The sequence below is a fragment of the Scyliorhinus torazame genome, chromosome 11 (assembly GCF_047496885.1).
Source record: "Scyliorhinus torazame isolate Kashiwa2021f chromosome 11, sScyTor2.1, whole genome shotgun sequence".
Lineage (NCBI taxonomy): Eukaryota > Metazoa > Chordata > Chondrichthyes > Carcharhiniformes > Scyliorhinidae > Scyliorhinus > Scyliorhinus torazame.
The window spans coordinates 230,175,466-230,201,760 of NC_092717.1; the positions used below are offsets into that span (position 1 = coordinate 230,175,466).

The following is a 26,295-nucleotide window of genomic DNA, read 5'->3' on the forward strand; positions in this document are numbered from 1 at the left end:
GGCCTGGATAAACGATATGGCGGGGTTCATAAAACTGGAGCAGATTAAGTTTGCACTGAGAGGATCGGTTCAAGGGTTCACCAGACGGTGGCAACCGTTCCTCGACTACCTAGCGGAACGTTAGAGGGAAGATAGATGACCAGCAGCAGCAACCCAGGGGGGAGGAGAGGGGGGGGGGGGAGGGGAGGGGGAGGGGGGGGGGGGGAGGGGAGGGGGGGGAGGGGAGGGGGGGGGAGGGGAGGGGAGGGGGGGGAGGGGGGGGGAGGGGAGGGGAGGGGGGGGAGGGGAGGGGGGGGGGAGGGGGGGGGAGGGAGGGGGGGGGGAGGGAGGGGGGGGGGAGGGGAGGGGGGGGGAGGGGAGGGGGGGGGAGGGAGGGGGGGGGGAGGGGAAAGTTTCATTTTATGTTATTGGGTTAGTTTACTATGTTAGTTAGTTACTCTTTATTAGATTGTAGTTATCATGTTACTTGTACTGTTAAATTTTCTTTATGTTTGATGTGTAAGGGGAAAAAATTGTGAATGAAAAATTTCAATAAAATATATATTTTTTTAAAAAAAAGTTATTCTCAGGAATGCTGGATTGATACAGCACTTTAATGTAAAAATGGAATGTTTGAAGAAGAAATAGAAGCTTTGCCAGGAGGTTTCCCAAAAGCTTGGATGAAGTGATGTGTCCTCACAAGATTTGCAAAGGAAGGGAAGGAAAAGTGGTGACTTAATAGGATTTGTCGAGGAATTTCCAAAGAATGGGACTGAGGGAACTGAAGACTTTCTTGCAAAGATAGAGCGGGGAGAGAGAACAAATCACGGTAGACACAAGGCAGTCAAGAGGACATGGATGCTGTGGATGGGGCAGGTGTATAGACCAGGCACGCCAACCAATACAAGTCAGAAAGGATGAGTGAATGGAACTGTGCAGAGAAGGAGGCTGTCGATGATTTGGAATTACTGAAGGGTAGAGGTGGGGCCGCCAAGGGGCACAGAGATCACCAGAATGGGTAAAGACAGAGAAACCATGAGATAGTTTGGAAGCTTAGTTTTGGATTGAACAAAGCACTGAGGCTGTGTACAGTATGATTTAGCCTGAGCGAGCAGGAGAGAAGAGTGTGGACGGGAAGGAAAAGATTTTTGGTGGGATTAAAAACAATGGCATTGATCTTGATCTGTAAGAAATTTTGGTTCATAGCTTAATCTCAGACCGGCAATTGTTACCAAATTAAGACTGGAAACAAAAGCTGCTGGAAGATTGTGCTGAGCTTGGGCTCCTCCTTTTAGTATGGCACGTGGATTCCAACCACAGGCTGAAAACACTTCACTTTCCCCTGTTCTGTTCAGAAGAGGCCCTATTTAAATCTCCTTTGGTGCGGGTAGTTCCTTTATTCATTGTTTGCCCAAGTTACGTGATACGTGTATTAGGAAGCTGCCTGTTGGAAACACAATTGCCGGAGTTCCCAACAATTAGATCTACGTCTTTCAAATCCAAATCATTGATTGGTTGGGCTCAGGTGCTAATCTCAGGTGGGCCACAAGAGGGTGCTCTTTGTCATAAAACTACCCAAGCATATCAAAAAGCTGACTCGATACAATGCACAAAAGTACTAAATAGCATTGACTTATAATAGCTCTGAGCAGTCTGGTCGTGTGGCCTGCTGATCACAGCAATAGTGAGGGCCCAAAGGATTGAACCATTTTTGTACAGATAGCCCTTATTTTATCAAAGGTACAAATATTGCTGTACCTGTTTGTGTGCTAACTCTTCTCCTTATTTTGTTTGTGTGTAGTTGCACAGAAGGAATCCCGTTGGCAGTGCTCCTGATTTTCTGTTCCGAAGGGGATAATATCCCTGATGCGTTCAACCTTCTGAGCTTCCTGAATGAGTGGATGGAGCTAATAGAAAAAACAGTAAGCTGTGCCATTTATCAATGTGATTACTAAGATTATTTGAACATTGGCTTGATTGTGGTGCATGATGTTGCACTTATCAAAATATCAAATTTTCAATAGAGCGAGCCAAAACTTTGCAGAGAAAAAGCAGCGAAACAGTATGCCACATGCCGTTACTGATGCAAAGTCAGCCAGCATGCTCCAGGGAAGAAGAAACATGTCGTAATTTGCCAACCTCCGAATCTTTCTTAAAAACAAATTACTGCGGATTCTGGAATCTGAAACAAGAATAGGAAATGCTGGGAAATCTCTGCAGGTCTGACAGTATCTGTCGAGAGAGAACAGAGCTAGCTTTTTAGAGTCCTTCATCAGAAGAGTCTGATTTTGCTCTGGAATTTACTGTTTGATTTGTCACTCCACAGTTTTGCACCGTCTCTTGACATTAACCTTCCTCTTATATTCAAGACCTTGTTGGACTTGCACATCAGTTGTCTATTAAACATGCTGCAGAAAGACTTCCGGGTGCGGCTATGCAGAGCTAGGTCGCATATTCGGTAGCTCCCGCTTGGAACGGACTTTTGGCCTCTTTTGCAGGGCCCCCACGGCATTTGTTTGACATTTCCCGGTGTGGCAAGAGGACTGCAACACTCCCCTGACGGTGTCCCCCAGGAGTGTTGTGTATTTTGGCTGCCAGGCCCGGCAGAAGCAGTGGAAGATTTGGCTGCAACAGGATAAACAGCATTTGCAGCAGTTTGCAGCATGCAAGCGGGGGAAGGGCAAGCTTAAAGCTGCAAACAGTCCTGAGGACCTTTATCAAAAGTGAATTCTAACAGCAGAGGGAACAACTGTGAAAAGATCTCACCAGGGCCACTGAAGAAGCGGGGACGAGGCTTCCGGTGGCAGCCATGGAGGAGTAGGTCACGCATTCGGCAGCTCCCGTCTGGAACGGACACTTAGACCTTTTTCAGGAGTTTCCACGGACATTTTGGGGCAGATTGGTGAAGCGAATACTGCCAAAAGGATTCCCTCTCGAGACTTTTGGGCTCTTTTCAGGGCCCCCAAGGGCACTTTTTCAACGTTTCCCGGTGTGGGAAGGAGTTAATAACAGCTCCCCGTCAGTATATGGCTTTAACTAGGAGCGGGGTGACAAAAAAGGTGGTGGTGGACCAGAAGAAGGGAGGGAAGAAGGACAAAATGGCGGCGGGCGGAGACCAGGCAGCGTGGAGGCAGTGGGTGGAGGAGCAACAGGAGGGTATCCAGCTCTGCCTCAGAGAGATTAAAAAGGACCTGCTAGAGCCGGTGAAGGCTTCTATTGATAAGCTGCTGGAGACACAGACGGCCCAGGGGGTGGCGATCCGAGAGGCTCAACAAAAGATCTGTCAATGAGGACGAGATCTTAGTCCTGGCGGTAAAGGTGGAGGCGCACAAGGCGCTCCACAAGAAATGGCAGGAGCGGTTCGAGGAGATGGAGAATCGGTCGAGGCGGAAGAATCTGCGGATTCTGGGCCTCCCGGAGGGGCTGGAGGGGCCGGACTTGGGGGCCTATGTGGTCACCATGTTAAACTCGCTGATGGGAGCGGGGTCCTTCCAGGGGCCCCTGGAGCTGGAAGGGGCCCATAGAGAGTTGGCGAGGAGGCCCAAGGCTAACGAGCCTCCGGGCGGTGCTGGTGCGGTTCCATCGGTTCGTCGATCGGGAGTGTGTGCTCAGGTGGGCCAAGAAGGAGAGGAGCAGCAGGTGGGAGAACGCAGAGGTTTGGGTATATCAGGACTGGAGTGCGGAGGTGGCGAAGAGGAGGGCCGGGTACAATCGAGCGAAGGCGGTGCTGCACAGGAAGGGGGTGAAGTTTGGCATGTTGCAGCCGGCGCGATTGTGTCTCCGGAGGAGGCGTGGGACTTTGTTCAGGCCGAGAAGCTGGACACAGACTGAGGGTCGGGATGGGCGAATGGGGACTGCGGTGGATATGTTATGCCTATTTTTTGGTTCGGGGTGGGGGGGGCCTTTGCATTGTTTTGGGTTTCTTTTTCTCTGTGTTTTTCTCTTTTGGGTTGGGGAGGGTGGATGGGGCGGGTTGGGCACTGTTTTGGTTGGTGGCGGGGCCTGGTAGGTGGAGAGCGCGGGATTTTTTTTCCCGCGCCGAAGACTGGGGGGGACGGGACCGGGGCGGGGAAGCAAGGATTGTTTCCCGCACTTAGAACGGAGGGGGAGAGCCTGTGAATGGGGAGCGGGAGAGGAGGGTGTGCCACACAATGGGAGGAGTCGAAGGGGAGGTGGGAGTGGCCGGGGTCAGCAGGAGTCAGCTGACTTGCGGAAGTGCAATGGGGGGAGTAAACCAGCTAGGATGGGTCCTAGCCAGGTGGGGGGGGGGGGGGGGGGGGGTGGGTGGGGGGGAATCGAGTTGCTGCTGCTAAGATCAAGGAGGAGCTGGAGCGAGTGGGGTGGGTCAAGACGGTATGCCGCTGTGGGGAACGGGCCGGGTGTGGGGTGCGGGCGCGTAGCTGGCCGAGGAGGGGTCATGGCTAGTCGGCGGGGGAGGGGGGCGGGTAGCCCCCTGATCCGGCTGATAACCTGGAATGTAAGGGGACTGAATGGGCCGGTTAAGCGGGCCCGCGTGTTCGCGCACCTGAAGGAGCTCAAGGCGGATGTGGTTATGCTCCAGGAGACACACCTGAAGGTGGCAGACCAGGTAAGACTGAGGAAAGCGTGGGTAGGTCAGGTGTTTCACTCGGGGCTAGATACCAAAAATCGAGGGGTGGCGATCTTGGTGGGAAAAAAGGTGTTATTCGAGGCGTCGAGCATTGTGGCAGATAATGGTGGTAGGTACATAATGGTAAGTGGTAAGTTGCAGGGAGAGAGGGTGGTACTGGTCAATGTGTATGCTCCGAACTGGGACGATGCGGGTTTTATGCGGCGTATGTTGGGTTGGATCCCAGACTTGGAAGTGGGGGGCCTGATAATGGGGGGAGACTTTAACACGGTGTTGGATCCTGCACTGGATCGCTCCAGGTCTAGGACGGGTAGGAAGCCGGCGGTGGCTAGAGTGTTGAGGGGATTTATGGACCAAATGGGAGGGTGGACCCTTGGAGATTTGCAAGGCAAGGGGCTAGGGAATTTTCATTCTTCTCACATGTCCATAAGGCTTATTCTCGAATCGACTTTTTCATTTTGAGTAGGGCGCTGATAGCGAGTGTAGAGGATACCGAGTATTCAGCAATAGCCATTTCGGACCACGCCCCGCATTGGGTAGACTTGGATATGGGGGAGGAGAGGGACCAGCGCCCGCTGTTGTGCTTGGAGGTGGGGCTGTTGGCGGACGAGGAGGTGAGCGAGCGGGTCCGAGGAAGTATAGAGAGGTACTTGGAGACCAACGACAATGGGGAGGTCCGAGTGGGGATGGTATGGGAGGCACTGAAGGCGGTGGTGAGGGGAGAGCTGAAGTCCATCAGGGCCCACAGGGAGCGGGGGGAGAGGGAGAGGCTGGTGGGGGAGATGGTGAGGGTAGACAGGAGGTATGCGGAAGAACCTGAGGAAGGATTGTTGAGGAAGAGGCGCAGCCTCCAGGCTGAATTCGACCTGGTGACCACCAGGAAGGCGGAGGTGCAGTGGAGGAAGGCCCAGGGGGCGGTCTACGAGTATGGGGGAAAGGCAAGCCGGATGCTGGCGCATCAGCTTCGGAAGCGGGACGCAGCTAGGGAGATCGGGGGAGTTAAGGACAGGGGAGGGAGCGTGGTGCGGAGTGGGGTTGGCATCAATGGGGTCTTCAGGGACTTCTACGAGGAATTGTACCGATCCAAGCCCCCGCGGGAGGAAGGAGGGATGGGCCATTTCCTGGACCAATTGAGGTTTCCAAAGGTGGAAGAGGGACTGGTGGCAGGACTGGGGCCCCGATTGGGCTGGAGGAGCTGATCAAAGGGATAGGAAGCATGCAGGCGGGGAAGGCACCGGGGCCGGACGGTTTCCCGGTCGAGTTCTATAAAAAATATATGGACCTGTTGGGCCCGCTGTTAGTTAGGATCTTTAGTGAGGCAAGGGAGGGGGGGGCTTTACCCCCGACGATGTCCCGGGCACTGATCTCCTTGATCCTGAAGCGGGACAAGGATCCCCTGCAATGTGGGTCTTACAGACCGATTTCCTTGCTAAATGTAGATGCCAAGGTGCTGGCGAAGGTCTTAGCCACGAGGATTGAGGATTGTGTGCCGCAGATCATCCATGAAGACCAGACGGGGTTTGTGAAGGGGAGACAGTTGAACGCGAATGTGCGGAGGCTTTTGAACGTTATCATGATGCCGGCGAGGGAGGGGGAGGCGGAGATAGTGGTGGCGATGGACGCTGAGAAAGCCTTCGATAGGGTAGAGTGGGGGTACCTGTGGGAGGTGCTGAAGAGGTTCGGGTTTGGGGAGGGGTTTGTCAGGTGGGTTAGGCTGTTGTACAAGGTCCCGATGGCGAGTGTGGCCACAAATAGGAGGCGGTCCGAATACTTTCGGTTGCACCGAGGGACGAGACAGGGGTGTCCCCTGTCCCCCCTGCTCTTCGCACTGGCGATTGAACCCCTGGCTATGGCACTGAGAGAGTTGAGGAACTGGAGGGGGTTGGTGCGGGGTGGGGAGGAGCACAGGGTGTCGCTTTATGCGCACGACCTGCTGCTGTATGTGGCGGACCCGGTGGGAGGAATGCCAGAGGTAATGAGGATCCTTAGGGAATTCGGGGACTTTTCGGGGTACAAGCTCAATATGGGGAAGAGTGAGCTGTTCGTAGTTCAGCTAGGGGACCAGGAGAGGGGGATTGGCGAGCTCCCACTAAAAAGGGCTGAGAGGAGTTTCAGATATTTGGGGGTCCAGGTGGCCAGGAGCTGGGGGGCCCTGCATAGGCTTAACTTTACAAGGCTGGTGGAGCAAATGGAGGAGGAGTTCAAGAGGTGGGACACGTTGCCGCTGTCCCTGGCGGGTAGGGTGCAGTCAATCAAAATGACGGTGCTCCCAAGGTTTTGTTCCTGTTCCAGTGCCTCCCCGTGTTTATCCCGAAGGCTTTTTTCAGGCGGATTAACAGGAGTATAATGGGGTTTGTGTGGGCGCGAGGGACTCCGAGGGTGAGAAGGGTGTTCCTGGAGCGGAGTAGAGATAGGGGAGGGCTGGCGCTGCCCAACCTCTGTGGGTACTACTGGGCCGCCAATGCGACAATGGTGCGCAAGTGGGTGATGGAGGGGGAGGGGGCTGCATGGAAGAGGCTGGAGACGGCGTCCTGTGTGGGTACGAGTCTGGAGGCGCTGGCAACGGCGCCGCTGCCGCTCCCTCCAAGGAGGTATACCACGAGCCTGGTGGTGGTGGCGGCCCTCAAAATTTGGGGGCAGCGGAGGCGGCATAGGGGGGAAGTTAGGGCCTCGGCGTGGATCCCATTACGGGGGAACCACCGGTTCGCCCCAGGAAGAACAGGTGGAGGCTTTTCGGGGTGGCACAGGGCAGGCATACGAAAGTTAGGGGACCTGTTTGTGGACGGGAAGTTCGCGAGCTGGAGGAGAAGTACGGGCTCCCCCCCGGTGAACACCTTCAGGTACTTACAGGTAAGGGCGTTTGCCAGACGGCAGGTGGTGGAATTCCTGCGGCTACTGCCACACACAGTACAGGACAGGGTGCTCTCGGGGGGGGGATTGGGGAAGATCTCGGAAACTTACCAGGTGATGCAGGAGGAGGAGGAGGCCTCGGTGGTGGAGTTGAACGGTAAGTGGGAGGAGGAGTTGGGAGAGGAGATCGAAGAGGGGACGTGGGCAGATGCCCTAGGTAGGGTGAACTCTTCCTCTTCATGCGCGAGGCTCAGCCTCATACAGTTTAAGGTGCTGCGCAGGGCACACATGACCGGGACAAGGATGAGCAGGTTCTTTGGGGTGAGGACAGGTATGTTAGGTGCTCAGGGAGCCCAGCAAATCACACCCATATGTTCTGGGCATGCCCGGCGCTGGAGGAATTTTGGAAGGGCGTAGCGAGGACGGTGTCAAGGGTGGTAGGATCCAGGGTCAAACCGGGCTGGGGGCTCGCAATATTTGGGGTGGCAGAGGAGCCGGGAGTGCAGGAGACGAAAGAGGCTGGAATTCTGGCCTTTGCGTCCCTGGTAGCCCGGCGGAGGATTCTCCTTCAGTGGAAAGATACGAGGCCCCCAAGTGTGGAATCCTGGATCAGCGATATGGCAGTGTTCATTAAATTGGAGAGGGTGAAATTCGCCTTGAGAGGGTCGGTACAAGGGTTCTTTAGGCGGTGGCAACCGTTCTTAGACTTTCTGGCAGAACGCTAGACATTGGTCAATGGCAGCAGCAGCTTCGGGGGGGGGGGGGGGGGGTTACTTTATTTTTGTTTATGTTATTTACACTGGAAGGGTCTGAGGGGGTGTATATCCCTGTTGTCTTAAGTCGGGTGTTAATGTTAATTTATTATTTAGGTACGGGGGAGAGGGGTTTGGGGGGTTGCTTTTTTAGATTGTGTTTTGTACTTACCCCTGTTGGGTTCTTTTTTCTTTCTCATTTTGTTATTGATATTTTATGAAAACCTTTAATAAAAATTATTTTAAAAAAAAAACATGCTGCAGAAAGCACACAATTCACACACTGTTAATGAAATGTCAATCCATCTCTCATAGTCATTTACAGTGCAGGAGGTCATTTGGCTGATCCAAGTGCATTCTAGCTCTCCACAGAATGATCCAATCAGTTCCATTCCTCAACTTGTTCCCTGTAGTCCTGCAAGTTTATTTCCTTCAAGTGCCCAACCAATTTCCTTTTGACATTGTTTACTGTTTCCATTTCCTCCATCCTTGAGGGTACCAGGTTCCTGGTCATCCAGGTTCCTGGTCATTCCCACTTGCTGGTCAAAAGGTTCTTCCTCACATTCCCCCTCTGTGTCCCCTGGTCCATGTACACAATCAGCTAATAACAGTTTTTCCTTGTCTACCTTATCTAAACCTGCCATAGTCTTGTACACCTCAATCAAAACTCCCCACAATTTCCTTTGCTTTAAGGAGGACAGCTACAGCTTCTCCCACCTTATCTTGTAGTGAAAATCCCCCATCCTTGGAACTGTTTAGGTAAATCTCCTCTGCATTCACTCGAGGACATCCTTTTCCTTTCTAATGCGTGGTGACCAGAATTGGACGCAGTTCTCTAGATGGGTCCTTACCAGAGCTTTTGCAGGTTCAGCATAACTACCCCTGCTTTTCCCAGGCAGTGATGGAGGCAGGGTAATTAAATATTGAAAAACTGAGGTAGATTGACTCCCTTGTTAGTCAATAATCTAACGGTGTAGTGGGTAGGCTTGTAATTGGAGCTGAGGCCTGGGGGATTCCTGGTATGTAGTCTGGACACGTGTTTTTTTAAATTTGGGTGGATTATTTTTCGTGTGCTTTTTTAACATTATGGTTTACTTCTTTACTGTTGGTGAAAATCTGCCTTCATATTGCTTATTCCACTTTGGCAGGAAGTAGGCTATACCATCACTTAGAGCGATTAGTCTCGTACAATCTTACAGCCGGTTCTATATTTGTCCTACCTACTCTGGGCTTTCCTGGTACTGGTGTGGTCTGTCTAACCTCTGTGGCAGTGTAACTTAGATATTGTATGCTTGTTACCATTCCTGGGTGACCTCAACACTGCATTTTACACAAATGTGACTCCCTTTCACCCCTATCACTTTCACCAAAGCTCAATTATTGTTGCATCGTGTTGCCTTTTTTTTTTTAGAGCTGTTCTTGCTGTCAAAAGGACTTTTTGAAATATTATTTCAGCTTCAGATGTTATCCGTGCACAGGTGATCATCGAAGAACACTAATCTAGGTTACAGGTCGCACTCTTGAACCACATGATTCCCAAGTGAAGCACTGACCGTCTTTATTATTTTCTCCTCTTCCTTTTTAAAGATTTTCTCTGCATTGGGCTGCACAGATCCAATTGGTTAAGTAGCAACTTGTAACACAGATTATAAACATGCACTTGGATATCTTAAGAGGGTGAATACCCTCTTGGCCCTCTGTCTTCCAGTTTCCACTTGTCCTTTAATGGGCGGCATGGTAGCACAATGGTTAACACTGTTGCTTCACAGCTCCAGGGTCCCAGGTTCGATTCCCGGCTTTGGTAACTGTCTGTGTGGAGTCTGCACATTCTCCCTGTGTCTGCGTGGATTTCCTCCGGGTGCTCCAGTTTCCTCCCATAAGTCTCGAAAGATGTGCTGTTAGGGAATTTAGACATTCTGAATTCTCCCTCAGTGTACCCAAACATGCGCCGGAATGCGGTTTTATACCTGACCGAGTGGAGCATTCAAAATAAAATGGTTGAATTAGTTGCGCAGATAGATGTAAAGGGATATGATATAGTTGGGATCACGGAGACATGGCTCCAAGATGACCAAGGATAGGAACTAAACATCGAGGAGGGCTATTCAGTTTTTGGGAAGGACAGGCCGAAAGGAAAAGGTGGTGGAGTTGCTTTGTTGATTAAATAAACTGTTGATACAATATTGAGGAAAGATATTAGCACAGATGATGTAGCATCTGTGTGGGTCGAGTTAAGAAACACCAAGGGGCAAAAAATGATTCATAGGGGTGGTGTACAGCCCACCAAACTGCAATGGTAATGTTGGGAATAGCATTAGGTAGGAAATCAGAGAACATCTGTGATTATGGGTGACTTTAATCTGCATATAGATTGGGTGAGTCATAACACAATAGAGGAGGAATGTCTGGAGTGTATACAGGATGGTTTTCTGGACTAATACATTGAGGAACCAACAAGGGAACAGGCCATCTTGGACTCTGTGTTGTGCAATGAGAAAGGATTAGTTGGCGATCTAGTTGTGAGAGAACCCTTGGGATGAACGACCATAATATGATAGAATTGTTTATCAACTTGAATAGTGAGGTAGTTGATTCTGAGACCAGGGTACTGAACCTCAATAAAGGTAACCATTTTGGTGTGAGGCATGAGCTAGCTGTGATGGACTGAGAAACATTACTGAAAGGAAGGACAGCGGACAGGCAATGGCAGGTATTCAAGGAATGAATGGTGAACTCCAAAAGTTGTTTATTCCTATTTGGTTAAGAGTAGAATGGAAACTGGCCAAACCATGGCTTACAAGTGAAATTAGAGATAGTGTTAGATTCAAAGAAGAGGTATACAGACTAGAAGAAAAAACAATAGACCTGAGGATTGGGAACTGTTTAAAATTCAGCAAAGGCAAACCAAGAGATTGATAAAGAAGGGAAAAATACAATATGACAGTAAGCAACAGGGAACATAAAAACTGACTGTAAAAGAAAACTGGGAACTATAGACCAGTGAGCCTAACGTCGGTAGCAGGGAAGTTGCTAGAGTCCATTATCAAGGATTTCATAGCACAGCATTTGGAAAGCAGTGGTATAATCAGTCAAAGCCAGCACCACCCTTTCAGGCAGTGAGTTCCAGATTCCAACCCCCACCCTCTTGAGTGTAAAAGTTTTTCCTCATCTCCTGCCCATTACTGTAAATCAATGCCCCCTGATTATTGACCCCTCCACTAAAGGGAAAAGTTCCTTCCTATCCACTCCATCTATGTCTCTCATAATTTTCTACACCTCAAACAGGTCCTCCCTGAGCCTTCTCTGTTCCAGGGGAAACAGCCCCAGCCTATCCAGTCTCTCTTGATAGCTGAAACGATCCAGCCCAGGAAACATCCTGGTGAATTTCCTCTGCACCCTCTCCAGTGCAATCACTTCCTTTCTATAATGTGGTGACCAGAACTGCACGCAGTACTCCAGCTGGGGCCTGACCAGCGTTTTATACAGCTCCAGCATAGCCTCCCTGCTTTTGTATTCGATGCCTCGGTTAATAAAGGCAAGAATCCTAAAGCTGCCTTAACTCCTAATCTACCTGGCCTGTGGTCTTCAGGGATCTATGTCATTTTCTTCAGGAGACCTGATGACAGAGCTGTGCTCCAAAAGCTAGTGACTCCAAACAGACCTTTTGGACTTTAACCTGGTGTTGTCAGGCTTCTTACTAGAATATTTTGAATTGGTCCCAATAAAGGCAAAAATGAACTTGTATTTTATTCCTGTAGGTAAAAACTTTTCTCAGAAATTTAAATTTCTTGAACTTTTTTCATACTTGTCTTTTTTCTCAATCCAATCTGTCTTTCCCTATCGTTTATTTTTCTTTACCTGATTTGACTAATTCACCTTCCTCCTCTCTCATTCCTTTTGCATTTTCAATTGGCGAAGGAGCTGCCCTTTCTCTTTTTTTACTTGAGAGCAGAAGCCAATTTTATGCAACCTGTCCTAATAGTTCAGCACTTTTGGGAAGTGGTAAATCCTGGGCTGTATATCTCAAATGGGATATCTTTCCATATGGAGTTGTGTCTCAATTTCTTCCAGTTGAGCCATCTTATTCAGCTTCCACCAAAACACAATCTTGTGCCCATCCTTCTCTTTGGCCACTCATTTGAGGCTGAACCATATCTGTACTTTGTTTGTATCCTGACCAATACATCAGTAGAATACTTCATATTGAGAGCATTATTTGTCCCCATCGATCTGGGATCCAATATTGAATAGTATGTAGCTGTGTGTGTATTAGAGGATATGTCCTAGTATGCCAGATTGTTTAAGCCGACCATGGCAAATGGGACTTCTCAATTAGTATGGTGGCGCTTACAGAGGGTTTCATTTTGAGGCCACCTCCCAAGGTAAAAACCAAAAACTGTTTATGGTATTTAATTTTGTCAAATTACTAAATGTTCCCAATCAGTCATCTATTTTCCAGGAGCGATACAGCCATTTATTAGGCAGTGTATTGGGTTTGCTAATGTTTGGGGATTCAATGCTTGCCACTGTGCCCAGAACTAAAGGCGAAGCTTGGAGAGACTAGTGTTGAGAAATGACATCTGGCTTGGCAGGCTATGAATAACACTGCCAGTGACTCCTGATTAATGCTATTCTATTTGCATATGGAGTTTTAACACTTTTAGGGAAGACTCTTATGATCTAATGTTCTGGCTATAGCACCATGGTGTTTGATTAATTGAAAATGCTTTACTTCCTCAGAGTGATCAAAACACCATGGCACAGACACAATGGAAGATCCCGAGTTCTTGGAGATTACTGTTTGGCAGTGGCATCCCACCAGCTCTCTTCTAATTCAGCAGATCTAACTGTAAGATGACCTTAAATGGGTTGAAGCTGTGTTTACACTCCAAGACTTCTTGTTGGTGACTAATTGACATAATGGCAATACGCTAAAAAATACTTCAATAATTTTGATCTAAATTATGTACTTTGTATCTATACATCAGCTGTTGAAACCATGCTGCTAGCAGTTATTAAATCCATTATAAAATATTCAATTCTAGATATGTGAGCAGATAATTGTAAGGAGGCTCGCATAGAATTGATTTGTAAACTGCCTGTGGTTAGTGTGTGTAAAATGAGTGGACGATGTATTTTAAATGCTACATTTGCATGTGCAGAGATTGAAACATGAACAGTTGATAGTAGATATAGGGAGAATGTTTCCTCTTGTAGGGAAAGAGCATAACTAGAAGCCATCAATATAAAATAGTCACCAAGAAATCCAATGGGGCATCTTTTTAATTTGATGAGCAGTGAGAATATGGAACTTACTGCCACAGGGAGTGGTGGAGCAAATGGCATGGATGCATTTAAGAGAACCTACGCAACAAGCACATGCAGTTCTGATCATAGATTTAGATGAAATATGGAAGGAGATTCAAGTGGAGCATAGGCACCTCGGACCCAATGGCCTGTTTCTGTGCCTATGTTTTGCACAAGAACCTTCATTTTCAGAAGCAGTTGTACATTGTTCAAGTCTGATTTTATTGTCTCCTAGATAGCATTTATGCACCCTCTTCAGTCTCAATTGAACCAGAAACAAGATTTCAGAATATTGTTACTTAAAAATAATAAAATATTTTCTCTACTCTTGGCATCTTGCTTTTTGTTTTTAAATTGTTATCTATAACTTTCCCCTGTTATCAACACCAGTCACTGAGGCAGTTGACAATGGTTCAAGGAGCTTAAGGATGAAGTTGACCTTGACTTAGGAATCTTGACCTAGGTATGGTCCAACCAAGTTAGAGGAAGTCATATTCAAACTGTCCAGTTCACTGTCTAAAGAGACTAATAGAAATCTCTTCAAAAGCCCACCTGTTCTGAGATACACAAGTTTTAGTGAGGAGCTGAAGGAAATTAGTATTAGTAAAGAAATGGTTTTGGGGAAATTAATGGGATTGAAGGCGGACAAATTTCCAGGGCCTGATGATCTTCATCCCAGAATACTTAAGGAACTGGCCTGAGAAATAGTAGATCCCTTGGTGGTCATTTCCAAAATTCTTTGGACTTGGGAACGGTTCCTACAGATTGGAGGATAGCGAATGTAACCCCGCTATTCAAAAAGGGATAAGAAGAAAACGGAACTATAGACCAGTGAGCCTAACTTCAGTAGGAGGGAAGTTGCTGGAGTCCATTATCAAGGATTTCATAGCACAGCGTTTGGAAAGCACTGGTGTAATCGGACAAAGTCAGAATATATTTACAAAAGGGAAATAATGCTTGACAAATCTAGAATTCTTTGAAGATGGAACTAGTAGCGTTGACCAGGGAGAACTGGGGGATGTGGTTTATTTAGACTTTCAGACGGCCTTCGACAAGGTCTCCATCAGATTACTATGTAAAGTTAATGCACATGGGATTACGGGTAGTGTCTTGAGATGGATAGAAAGCTGGTTAGCAAACAGGAAGCAAAAAGTTGGAATAAATGGGTCTTTTTTCCGATTGGCAGGCAGTGACTTGTGGAGTACCACAGGGATTTGTGCTAGGACCCCAACTGTTCACATTATATATTAATGATTTGGACGAGGGAACTAAATGTATTATCTCCAAATTTGCAGATGATACAAAGTTGGGTGGGAGGTGGATGCACAGATGATTCAGCAGGATTTGGACAGGTTGAGTGAGTAGACATATGCACGGCAGTTGCAGTAAAATGTGGATAAATGTGAGGTTATCTGCTTTGGTAGCAAAAATAGGACGGCAGCTTATTATTTGATGAGGTGAAAATTGAGAGAGATGGATACTCAGCAAGACCTTGATGTCTTTGTGCATCTGTTGCTGAAAGTAAGCGTGCAGGTACAGCAGGCAATAAAGAAGGCAAATGGTATGTTGGCCTTCATAGTGAGAGAATTTGAGTATAGGAATAGAGATGCCTTACTGCAATTGTATGGGGCATTAGTGAGGCCACACCTGGAGTATTGTCTGCAGTATTGGTGTCCTGATCTGAGGAAGGATGTTCTTGCCATGGAGGGAATGTAGCAAAGGTTTACCAGGCTAATTCCTGGGATGGCAGGACTGTCACATGAGGAGAGACTAAGTTGGTTAGGATTATATTCATTGGAGTTTACAAGAGTGAGAGGGGATCTCATAGAAATTTAGAAAATTCTAACAGGATTAGACCAGGTAGATTCAGAAAGAATGTTCCTGATGATGGTCGAGTCCCGATCTAGGGTCATAGTTTGAGGATAGGGGGTAAACCTTTTAGGACTGAGGTGAGGTGAAATTTCTTAGTCAGAGAGTGGTGATCTGTGGGACATTGTGTGATTTCAAGAAGGAATTAGATATAACTCTTGGGACAAAAAGGATCAAGGAATATGGTGGGGGGAAAGGTGGAATCAAGGGATTGAACTTTTTTTTTTTATTTTTTTTTTTTAAATAATATTTTATTGAAAATTTTTGGTCAACCAACACAGTACATTGTGCATCCTTTACACAACATTGTAACAATACAGATAATAATGACCTTTTTTAAATTTAAACAAAAACAACAACAAATAAATAAATATTAAATAACAAAAAAAAAAACCTAGCCCTAATTGGCAACTGCCTTGTCTCAGGCCACACCCCCCCCCCCCCCCCCCCCCATCCCCCCCCCCCCCCCAAGTCCTGGGCCGCTGCTGCTGCCTTCTTTGTTCTCCCCTATCTATCTTTCCGCAAGATATTCGACGAACGGTTGCCACCGCCTAGTAAACCCTTGAGCCGACCCCCTTAGGACGAACTTAATCCGCTCTAACTTTATGAACCCCGCCATATCATTTATCCAGGTCTCCACTCCCGGGGGCTTGGCTTCTTTCCACATTAGCAATATTCTGCGCCGGGCTACTAGGGACGCAAAGGCCAAAACATCGGCCTCTTTCGCCTCCTGCACTCCCGGCTCTTGTGCAACCCCAAATATAGCCAACCCCCAGCTTGGTTCGACCCGGACTCCTACTACTTTTGAAAGCACCTTTGTCACCCCCATCCAAAACCCCTGTAGTGCCGGGCATGACCAAAACATATGGGTATGATTCGCTGGGCTTCTCGAGCACCTCGCACACCTATCTTCCACCCCAAAAAATTTACTGAGCCGTGTTCCAGTCATATGTGCCCTGTGTAATACCTTAAACTGAATCAGGCTTAGCCTGGCGCACGAGGACGACGAGTTTACCCTGTTTAGGGCATCTGCCCACATCCCCTCCTCAATCTCCTCCCCTAGCTCTTCTTCCCATTTCCCTTTTAGTTCGTCCATCATAGTCTCCCCTTCGTCTCTCATTTCCCTATATATATCCGACACCTTACCGTCCCCCACCCATTTCTTTGAGATGACTCTGTCCTGCACCTCTTGTGTCGGGAGCTGCGGGAATTCCCTCACCTGCTGCCTCGCAAAAGCCCTCAATTGCATGTACCTGAATGCATTCCCTTGGGGCAACCCATATTTCTCGGTCAGCGCTCCCAGACTCGCAAACTTCCCATCCACAAATAGATCTTTCAATTGCGTTATACCTGCTCTTTGCCACATTCCATATCCCCCATCCATTCCCCCCGGGGCAAACCTATGGTTGTTTCTTATCGGGGACCCCCCCAGTGCTCCGGTCTTTCCCCTATGTCGTCTCCACTGTCCCCAAATCTTCAGTGTAGCTACCACCACCGGACTCGTGGTATAGTTCCTTGGTGAGAACGGCAATGGGGCTGTCACCATAGCCCAAGGGATTGAACTTGATGATCAGCCACGATCATAATGAATGGCGGAGTGGGCTCGAAGGGCCAAATGGCTACCTCCTACTTCTATTTTCTATGTATGTTTCTATGTGACCAATTTCAAACCTCGAGGCTCTAAAGTAGGATGCTCTCTCCTTTGGAACTGGTTAGGCATTTGGAAGGAAGTTGTATAATTCTAAATTATTGCTGAGAAAGAGCCCTGGCAAAGCTTTTATCTTGCATTCAGCAGTACAGATGCAAGAATATTAATTGTGAAGGAAACAACAATTTAACTATATGAGAAGAGAATGCCGATTGGCCAGTGAGATCAGGCCAATGGGATCTGGTAGAGATGTTGCCATGGAGAATGCAGCAAAATGTAGTTAGTTTTTGTTCACATTCAAACAGGCTTTGGCAAGGCATTGCCACGGGGGATGAACCAGGGAAGCTGTACCCCAAGCTTTTGTTTAATTGGAAAAGGCACAGTGTGGATACGCTCCTTCTGGCTGAAAAGAACAGGACTAAGTGTGTAACTATTGTAGCTTCTAGCATTTGTAAATAAGCAACACTGCAAGCCCTTAACCTTAAATTGTTTTTTAGTGCAACTCTTCACAATTAGGATTGTTCAGCAAGTGTTGTCCAATTGTGGAATCACATCTAATGTTGGACACTGTTATGAGGTTTGAAAGCAATTGAAGCATGGACTGGTTAGGTACGGTGTGAAATTTGTCTATTGCAAACAACTGAGGGGTCATGATTTGATGAGATCTGCCTCTCATTGGAACGTACAGCCCACATCACACCAGCACTGAAATTAATATACCGCATTACTCATTTTAGGATGGGGGAAACATTTTTTGGCTTGACAACAGCATCCTGTTTGTGGAGAATACCACGTGTGTTGTTACTGCATAAATTAATGTTAATTTGACCCTGAGCCATATTATATTAGAATGGGTTAAAGGGAGGTTAGTATTCTTGATTAATTTTAAGCAACGCAATTCATAAAATATGAGAAGGCAACCATAAACCAATGTTTCTTTCCGTTTTTTTAATGATTTTTGCTGTCGTCTGACCACAGCTAATTACAAGCATAAAATATTTTTGACTACAACAGCACTTAGCAACATCATCTGTAAAGTATTGCAATACCAGACCATGGGTCTATAAACTATGACATCATCACCATTGCTTAATTATAGAGGCAAATACACAGGTTTCAATTTTTTGTTGATAATGTTATGGAAATAAGCAAATACTGTTTTTAAAAATCCATAAAAGCAAATTTTGCCATTATAGGTCACATCGACTGCTATTAATTGTACAAAATTACATTGTACAGTTAATATTTCTGCCAGCATTACCTTCTGATAACAGAATGTAAGGAACATTCAACTTTTTCTGATATTGCTGTACATGATTTGTTTTGGTAACATTATGGGCCTTATAATGGTTTGAAAGCTACTTTGAAATGTCCAGTAACTGACACACCAAAGCATGAAAAAGACCAGCAAAAAACTTAACAGCTAGAAAGCTGACAACTGCATTTGTATATTCTGATCTGTGCAGCATTGCTATATTAGAAAAAGTTCTCTATATGAAAATGTGTTTGTCTTCAAGGAACCGTAAGGATACATATCAATTGATAAAATGCTAAACATCTGTTAGAACCAACCGTATTTGCAGTTCATTATTAGACCAGATAAGCTACATATTTTGTATGATTTTATTCAGGTTACCATTAATGGAGTTGGCAGAGATTCTAGTGTAAATTATTATAAATTGTTTTAACTGGAACAATAAAAATTCCTGTATTTGAGGAGGTTTGATTTGACTTTTACATCGTCTGCCCTTCCACTGTCATTTGCTTCAAACGTACGTGGCAGAGTTGTAAGTTAGTAACATTTCTTACCATGCCACTCCTTTGGATAGATCAGTGTTATTTTTCCCTTTTCACGGTCAATTCGGGATTGGGAAGTGCCATAATTAATTCCACCACTTGATCACAAATTTTCCAATTTTGTATGACAAATCTTAGCCAAAACCGAATCCAAATTACCCATTCAATTTTTATTGAATTCACAGTTGGTGACTAGATTCTGGCTCAAAATGCCAATGTACCTCTGGAGGCTGTCATTGTGGCTATGCCGTACAGCTGTGAACTATTTTGGAGAGGTGCAAACCAGCAGCTCCAATTGTTTGGTAGCTCCACCTATGATTCAGCACTTGAATCTCTCAGATTAAAGGCATTGTACTATATTGTTTCCTTCAAAAAAATGTCAACACGAGGACCTGATTCATCCTATTGAAGTTGTTTTGAGAATTTATCCCATTCCAATTATTTTTAATACTTTTAAACAGTTTTGCCAAGTTACTTTTTTCCTAAATATGATTTTATATTTAATATAATTCAAAGAATTAAACTATTAAAAAAGACTCGGCAAGTCTGTCTTCCTTTAAACTAATACTGGTCCAAATGAGTGACAACTGAATGACAGACAAAAGGAAATTGTGAATATTCTGTTGCATTTTTAACAGCAACTTAGCAAATCTTCACTGCAAGTTCCATTAAGAATTCTGTTACATACAAATTAATGAACTACCTCCCCAACTAAGGAGATAATAGTCAAGCTGAGTAATTTCAGCCTCTTCAGCATTATAGGATAACTTTTAGGAAAATAAAGTACATAGATTATTTTCTGTATGTATTACTTTGCGAACTTTTGTTTACAAAAAGGACAAAGCACATGGTAGGCATTCATAAATTCTATGCCATTGTGTTAAAATTTATGTAATTTATACATTATCATACATTATTAACAATGTCCTTTTACTACCCATTGGGCAGGATATGTGCATAATATATTCAAGTTATATACAGCACCTTACAAATAAACATAAGAAACAAACAACAAAAGAAGCACCATATTTAAGTGAGGCACAGCAAAGGTGGGAGCTCGAGTGCACGGGGATTCCTATATCTGCTCAAACCTGAAAATGAGGCACCTTATCTGCTCACATACTAGTAACATGCAAGCCTCTTCAAAAAATACATAGATCAGTTCTACCACAGCTTACAGAACAAGCCAACATAGAAAGCATAAAGAGACTTCTTCACACATCGTGTCCTGTGATATACCACATGATTATTATAAACTGACATACAAATTATTTAAAGCAATAGCAGCATTAGAAGCAACAGCAACAATAGCACTGAACAAGTTAACTCTGGCAGTCTTTAGAAATCATACACCTATGATACAAAAAATGGAACCCTTCAGAATCAAATAAACATAGTGACTAAGATTATTTATCTTTCATTCAAAGGTCATACAGGATACTGCAATGCATGAAGAAAAGTCATTTATGAAAAATTATTCTTTTAAAAATAGCAAAAGTGCAATATTGCCTGGTGAAAAAATACATCCGCAATAGTGAAGATGCATTAAGTGTTAAGGTATTTATTTTATTCTAGCATGTCTAAAAAGGTTCATCTCGTCTAAGTTCCTACCCCAGACCATTCCTAACTTGAGGATATATGCAATGAGAAAAGGCTAAAGTAGGAGGCAAGATTCTAAAAAGATCCTTCAAAGCCCTTGAGAAAACAGACCTAAAGCTAATCTAAACATTGTAAAATTTGTCTGTCAACTTATTAAACCTGTGACTGGTGAATTATAAATGTTCACATTAGTCTATAAAGAATGTGCTCTTTGAAGTGAGATACATTATTAACCAATAGTATCTGTGGTATAAACAGTAAAAAGGACACAAAAGGGCAAGCTAAGAAACTAAACAAGTTGGCTGGATGACTTGCTGTTCAGTTCTAACCATTTACTATTCAAATCCGCAGCAGTTATCTACTTCAGTTATAATGCCTATCGATTGAAGAAACACCATACCATTAAGGTTGTCTGCACTGCCCCTGTTTGTTATTTATAAAGAGAATAAAAATGGCAAGAGGTTGGATTTACACGTGGCAGTTATATGTCCCATTATGATTGTGCTCACTGCATAACTTCTGTCATTAGCACTGACATTTTTATGTCCACAAAGGCTGGTTTCAAAGCATGATTCTGGAGAACTCTAAATCTTTGCATTCCACGTTACAGCTCCTGCATAGGAGGAGGGTGTAGTGTTGGGAAAGGGAAGGTAAACGTTTTGCAATCATGTGAAATGAACAAAACAATGTTTATTAGCGTGAAACTCCACTTAATTAAGAAAATAAACAAAGTAACTTTGCTACTTGTGAATTATCTTCTAAGATGGCTGTGCCATATAATTGAAAACATCATGCGCTGAGTGAACTTGTAAGTTGAGTAGGAACATGACTTTCCAGTTTTTTGAAAACAAGGGTGCTCTTTCCAAGGGCCGGTGCAGACTCAATGGGCTGAATGGCCTCCTTCTGCACTGTAAATTCTATGATCTACTAATTATTTCTGCCCATGCCTATATTTATTAGCAACAATGAAAGATGGAAAAAATAAGTATTATTATTCAACAGTGCTCAATGTTACCGCTATGCAATTCAAGATTAATATCTTCGCACTCTCACTTCAACAACAGATGTATACAAAGTCATGGAGCAGTGAAATATATAAGCATCACTTATTAAGTGCATATGCTAAACATTACATCTTGGGACTCGGTTGCATGATTTTCTTTCAATTTTCTGAAAACAAAAGTCTCAAGAATGTTTTAATGTGAAAAGTTATACTGCCTGTTTTCCACCGGCTGTGAAAGTCACAAAGGCAAAAAGCAAGAGGTAAAAAATATGCAGAAATTTAGTAAACCGCAACTGTTTTGCATTTTTAACTACAACTGCTGAGGACTACAGAAAATTGACAAAAAGTTTCAAGTATTCGTATTACAGGTCACTTCAAAAAGGTAGTTTGTAAATGTGAGGGATGAAACACAATTAATCATTTGTAACGAGGAATGCAGTCAGTACAGACTGTATTTGTCACTCCTGGGAGATTCTCAGTGCCTCCTATGTCTCTGGCAATACTTCATTCTAATTTTTAGAGATAGACATAGAAGCAAATGAACAGATTGAAAACAATACAATCACAATTCACATGGAAGGACATTTGCTTTTGTTGAAATATCTTGCACATGCTGAACCTCAGTTTTTGCCAAAAATGTGTTAGGTTAAGTGTTTGAAAATTTCCAAAAGCAACTGGCAGTAATTAGCTCCTATTTGTTGAGAAAAACCTTTCTAAGATGTGAGCATTTTAAGAGAAAAAAAACTAATAACAATAGATCCACATGTAAATGTAATGCGAATCTTGGTCACTGCAATTCAAGACTGAATTTAAACTAATCTATATGTTTAACTTCTGGAAATGAACACCTGGGGCAGGATTCTCCGACTCCCTGCCGGGTCGGAGAATCGCCGGGAGCTAGCGTGAATCCCACCCTCGCCGGTTGCCGAATTCTCCGGCACCGGATACTCAGCGGGGGCGGAAATCGTGCCACGGCGGTCGGCGACCCCCGGCGATTCTCCGGCCCACGATGGGCCAAAGTCCCGCTGCTGTCATGTCTGTCCCGCTGGCAATAATCATACCACCTCTCTTACCGGCGGGACTAGGCGGCGCGGGCGGGCTCCGGGGGGGGGGGGGGGGGGGGCGCTGGGTGACCTGGTCCCGGAGGGTGCCACCACGGTGGCCTGGCCCGCGATCGGGGCCCACCAATCCGCGGGTGGGCCTGTGCCGTGGGGTCACTCTTTTCCCTCCGCCTCGGCCACAACCTCCGCGATGGCCGACGCGTAAGAGACACCCGCTGCGCATGCGTGGGGATGACGTCAGCGGCCACTGACGCTCCTGCGCATGTGCGGACATCCGCCACCCGGCGAAGTCCTTTCGGCCCCGGCTGGCGTGGCGCCAAAGGCCTTCCATGCCAGCCGGTGGAGCGGAAACCACTCCGGCGCGGGCCTAGCCCCTCACGGTGAGTGCTTGGCACCTAAAGCCAGAGTGGTTCACGCAACTCCATCCTGCCGGGACCCCCCGCCCCGCCGGGTAGGGGAGAATCCCGGCCAAGATTTCCAAATCTAAACATTCATATTTTTTTTCTGTAGGCAATACAATGAACTAAACATTTATTGCACGTTTGCAAATGTCGAAGCTGTTATGAGAGAGCACTCTAATGAAAACTTAGTGATATGTTGCACACTCATTTTACATAACGCAATGTAACTAATTTAATGAGACTAAGATTAAGCATGTGCAAAAAGGCTGAATCTTTGAGCAGTTGAAATTATGCATTTATTCTAAACAGCTGCAGAGTTGGAGTAATTGAGCTTTAAAACACCTTCCATCCAGTAAACTTCAAGATGGAAATTCTCATCATATTGTGTTCCTAATAGTTATTGCAACAAGAGTTAACAGTTTGTGTCCCTGTATTTTCCATTTCCTGTGTAAATAGGCATTAGGCTGGAACCGGAAATCTTGTTTTAAAAACAACCTCCATATACTTAAAACACTAACTAGTCCCCTGCATCCTTAGAAATGCTTCTCCGTGTGTCCATGTGTGAAGACAACAGTTTAATTTTCCCCTAAAGCAACTCCCCTTTTTTCAAACAAGAAAATAGTGCAACATTTCAATTTTTCACAAACAAGTTAAATCATTGCATTTTTCTTTCACCTTTTTGTCTTGGCACTCGAAAGGAATTTCAATTTTTTGTTTGAAAATATCACAGAACTGGCCAAAAAATGAACAGTTATCAGTAAACAACTTAAACATCCATCTCAGGCAATTCAGTTACTACAAAAAATCTACAAGCCAACAGCAGAAATTCTGTGTTAAAGATCTTTAAAATTAAATAATTCAGATAAAAAACTTTGCCAAAAGCTGCTAGTTTGCCAAAGTGGAAATTATACTGTTAGAATCAATATTTCATGCACTCCCTAACAAGAAAACTAACAACTTTTTGTTTGGTATTACTAAACTGGAGCAGTTCCCACTGAACAACATATTGTGCCACAGGAGTGCAGCCCAATGGTGCCACAACTGTTTCAGTTCACGCATCCACTGAGGCAGTCAAACAATTTTTCCTGTGTTTAAGTCCTTCCCTTCGAATGGGATAATTGTACCGTCTTCACTATTCTGGTGAAAATGGTATCCACTGCACCCGTGTGTTGAAGCATGTGTGCTGTGCTGGTGATGGAAAAAAGCTGACCCTGGGTAGTGACCCATGACCTCACTGTAAGTGGGTGGTGGTCCTTCCATCCTTCCATTACTGCTATAATTTGTTGCACTTATGCCCGAATTGTTGCTTGGTGGGCGTGGTCCTCCATTGTACATAGCGACATCGATCAAGTCACTATCAAAGATAGTTCTGTTAGGTGGAGCCCTAACAGACTCACGGTTGAGTTCCAATTGTTGTTCTGGATCTCTAAGTTGCAATGTGCATAACCCCTGATACGGAGGAGGTTCCTCTCCATCTGACAGTGAAATGGTGGGAGGAAGATCAATCTCATGTTGCATGTAGGGGTATGTGGGTTGGAAGCGGCTAAAGCGTTCCCTCTGCATGAACGATGGAGTTGTAAATCTGTCTCTTGATCTTGGCGTATACATCAACTGAAAGCAAAAAAAAGAAACATTTTAGGGTTGCAGTTGGACTGAGATTATAAGTGATGATTTTTATATGCATCTGTTATTAAATTAAACATTTTTACGGACAACCTCAGGAATGCAACTATCTAAAGAATCTTTGATTTTTAGAAGAATGATTTTGAGCCTCCATGTACCGATGATCAAAGAATGTCTAAAACCACTGTTTTTTGTGTGATAATGTCATGTGAATTTTAATATGTATCAATGCAAAAGTGACACTATACCATGGCGGTCAAATTGACAATCTGATTTAGATTATTGTTAGGATTCTTACCCAGTGTGGCTGGTGCAAAACTAGGTTTAAAAATTGCCAAATCAGTCCAGAAAGAGGAAGGGAGTGCTCCCATAACATCAAAACCTGGGAGCGGCAGCTAGCAGACTAATTTGGATCTGCCAGTTATTTACTGCACTAAATAGGCACTAGTCTTAGACATGTATTTGTAATATCACAGCACTGTAAATTAAAGATGATCCGTAGTAAAAGCCAAGGGCAACTTTAAAAAGATAAACTTTAAAGGTATGAGGATGAACTAAAGCCAACTGTTAAGTACTTCAAAAATTACCAGCAGAGAAACAATGAACACTTTAAAAATTGAACTGAATACAAAAGGTAAATAGTTATCCACGAAAACGGTAAACAAGCAGTTCCTCAAATTAATTTTAAAAAGCAATAGAAATAAATGGGAAGGATGATGAAAAAGCAACTTCAACAGGAAAAAAATAAAATTGAGAACAATAGGAGGTTTAGAATAATTTGTAAAACATTAAAATAGATTTTCAGTTTTGAAAAAGGGAATTGAGCTGTAGCATAATACTTGAAACATCTTTGCAGCACCCAGAATAAAAAGGCAGTTATGGAGGAAGTTAAAATTCTACGGATGAAAGTGGTGATCAAGCTGAAGTTTTGAAATATTAATTCAATTGAATCTCAGCTTGATTTCCATACATCCAGTATACCAGAGGAATTTCATAACGGTGTAGCAGGGGTACTTGATTAGAATCAACTAACCTCGGGCCCATTTAGTAATTGTAACAATATAATCTTGAATGATAACTGAGCAGAAAAGCTCAGAAAAGCAGAAAAGATTTGCAACACAGGTTTGCAAACATGCAAAATGGTGGGAGACAATCATTCTTTGAGCATGGCACAAGGGCACAGTGTCTTTCAAAACGTTCTGCCCCATTTAGTTGGATTGGAGAACAAGCCCAATTGTCTGATTATATTTACACATCGTTAGTCATCCATTTTCAGATGGTTTATACATTTCATATAGGGAAGTGTTTAATAGTATTCAAATAGAGCTTTATATCATGAATCATTTAGCTGGAACATACCTCTGAAGCAGTATGGCGAGATATTGTGCTATCTGATGGGCACAGGTACCCTTCCTATTGAAAAGAAGCAGATCATTACATCACTTGTGCACTACTGATTATCAGTTCACAAAACCTTGTCCGAAACAAGAAGTAGGTAAAACCTTCTGCACTCAAGGTTTAACGTTTACTGGTTATGCAGTGAGTGACAGCAATCTGCTGTGCAAGCACCAGAATTATGTTTGGTTATAATCAATACATTCAACTCCCACAAGTTGGGCCAATACCAGACGCAATTAAGAATGTCTAATGGGGGTCGGGGCAGCACGGTGCCGCAGTGGGTTAGCCCTGCTGCCTCACGACGCCATGGTCCCAGGTACGATCCGGCTCTGGGTCACTGTCCGTGTGGAGTTTGCATATTCTCCCCAAGTTTGCGTGGGTTTTTACCCCCACAGCCCA

General features: G+C 45.0%; 2 protein-coding genes across 4 annotated transcripts in view; one reads left to right on the plus strand and one right to left on the minus strand.

The window, feature by feature from the left end:
* The window catches only part of psmg2 (proteasome (prosome, macropain) assembly chaperone 2), a 43,611-nt gene extending 29,789 nt beyond the window's left edge, over positions 1–13,822 (plus strand). The window contains exons 6-7 of the mRNA XM_072468420.1: positions 1,781–1,901; positions 12,931–13,822. Coding sequence (XP_072324521.1) covers positions 1,781–1,901; positions 12,931–13,023 — 214 coding nt within the window. The 3' untranslated portion in view covers positions 13,024–13,822. The remainder of the gene's footprint in view (positions 1–1,780; positions 1,902–12,930) is intronic.
* Positions 13,823–17,943: 4,121 nt separating this feature from the next.
* ldlrad4a (low density lipoprotein receptor class A domain containing 4a) overlaps positions 17,944–26,295 on the minus strand; it is a 629,055-nt gene continuing 620,703 nt past the window's right edge. For all 3 annotated transcript variants that reach the window (XM_072468425.1, XM_072468426.1, XM_072468427.1), the window contains 2 exons: positions 25,858–25,911; positions 17,944–24,486 (listed from right to left, as the gene is read on the minus strand). In XM_072468425.1, the coding sequence (XP_072324526.1) occupies positions 23,947–24,486; positions 25,858–25,911 (594 nt within the window). In that variant the 3' untranslated portion in view covers positions 17,944–23,946. The remainder of the gene's footprint in view (positions 24,487–25,857; positions 25,912–26,295) is intronic.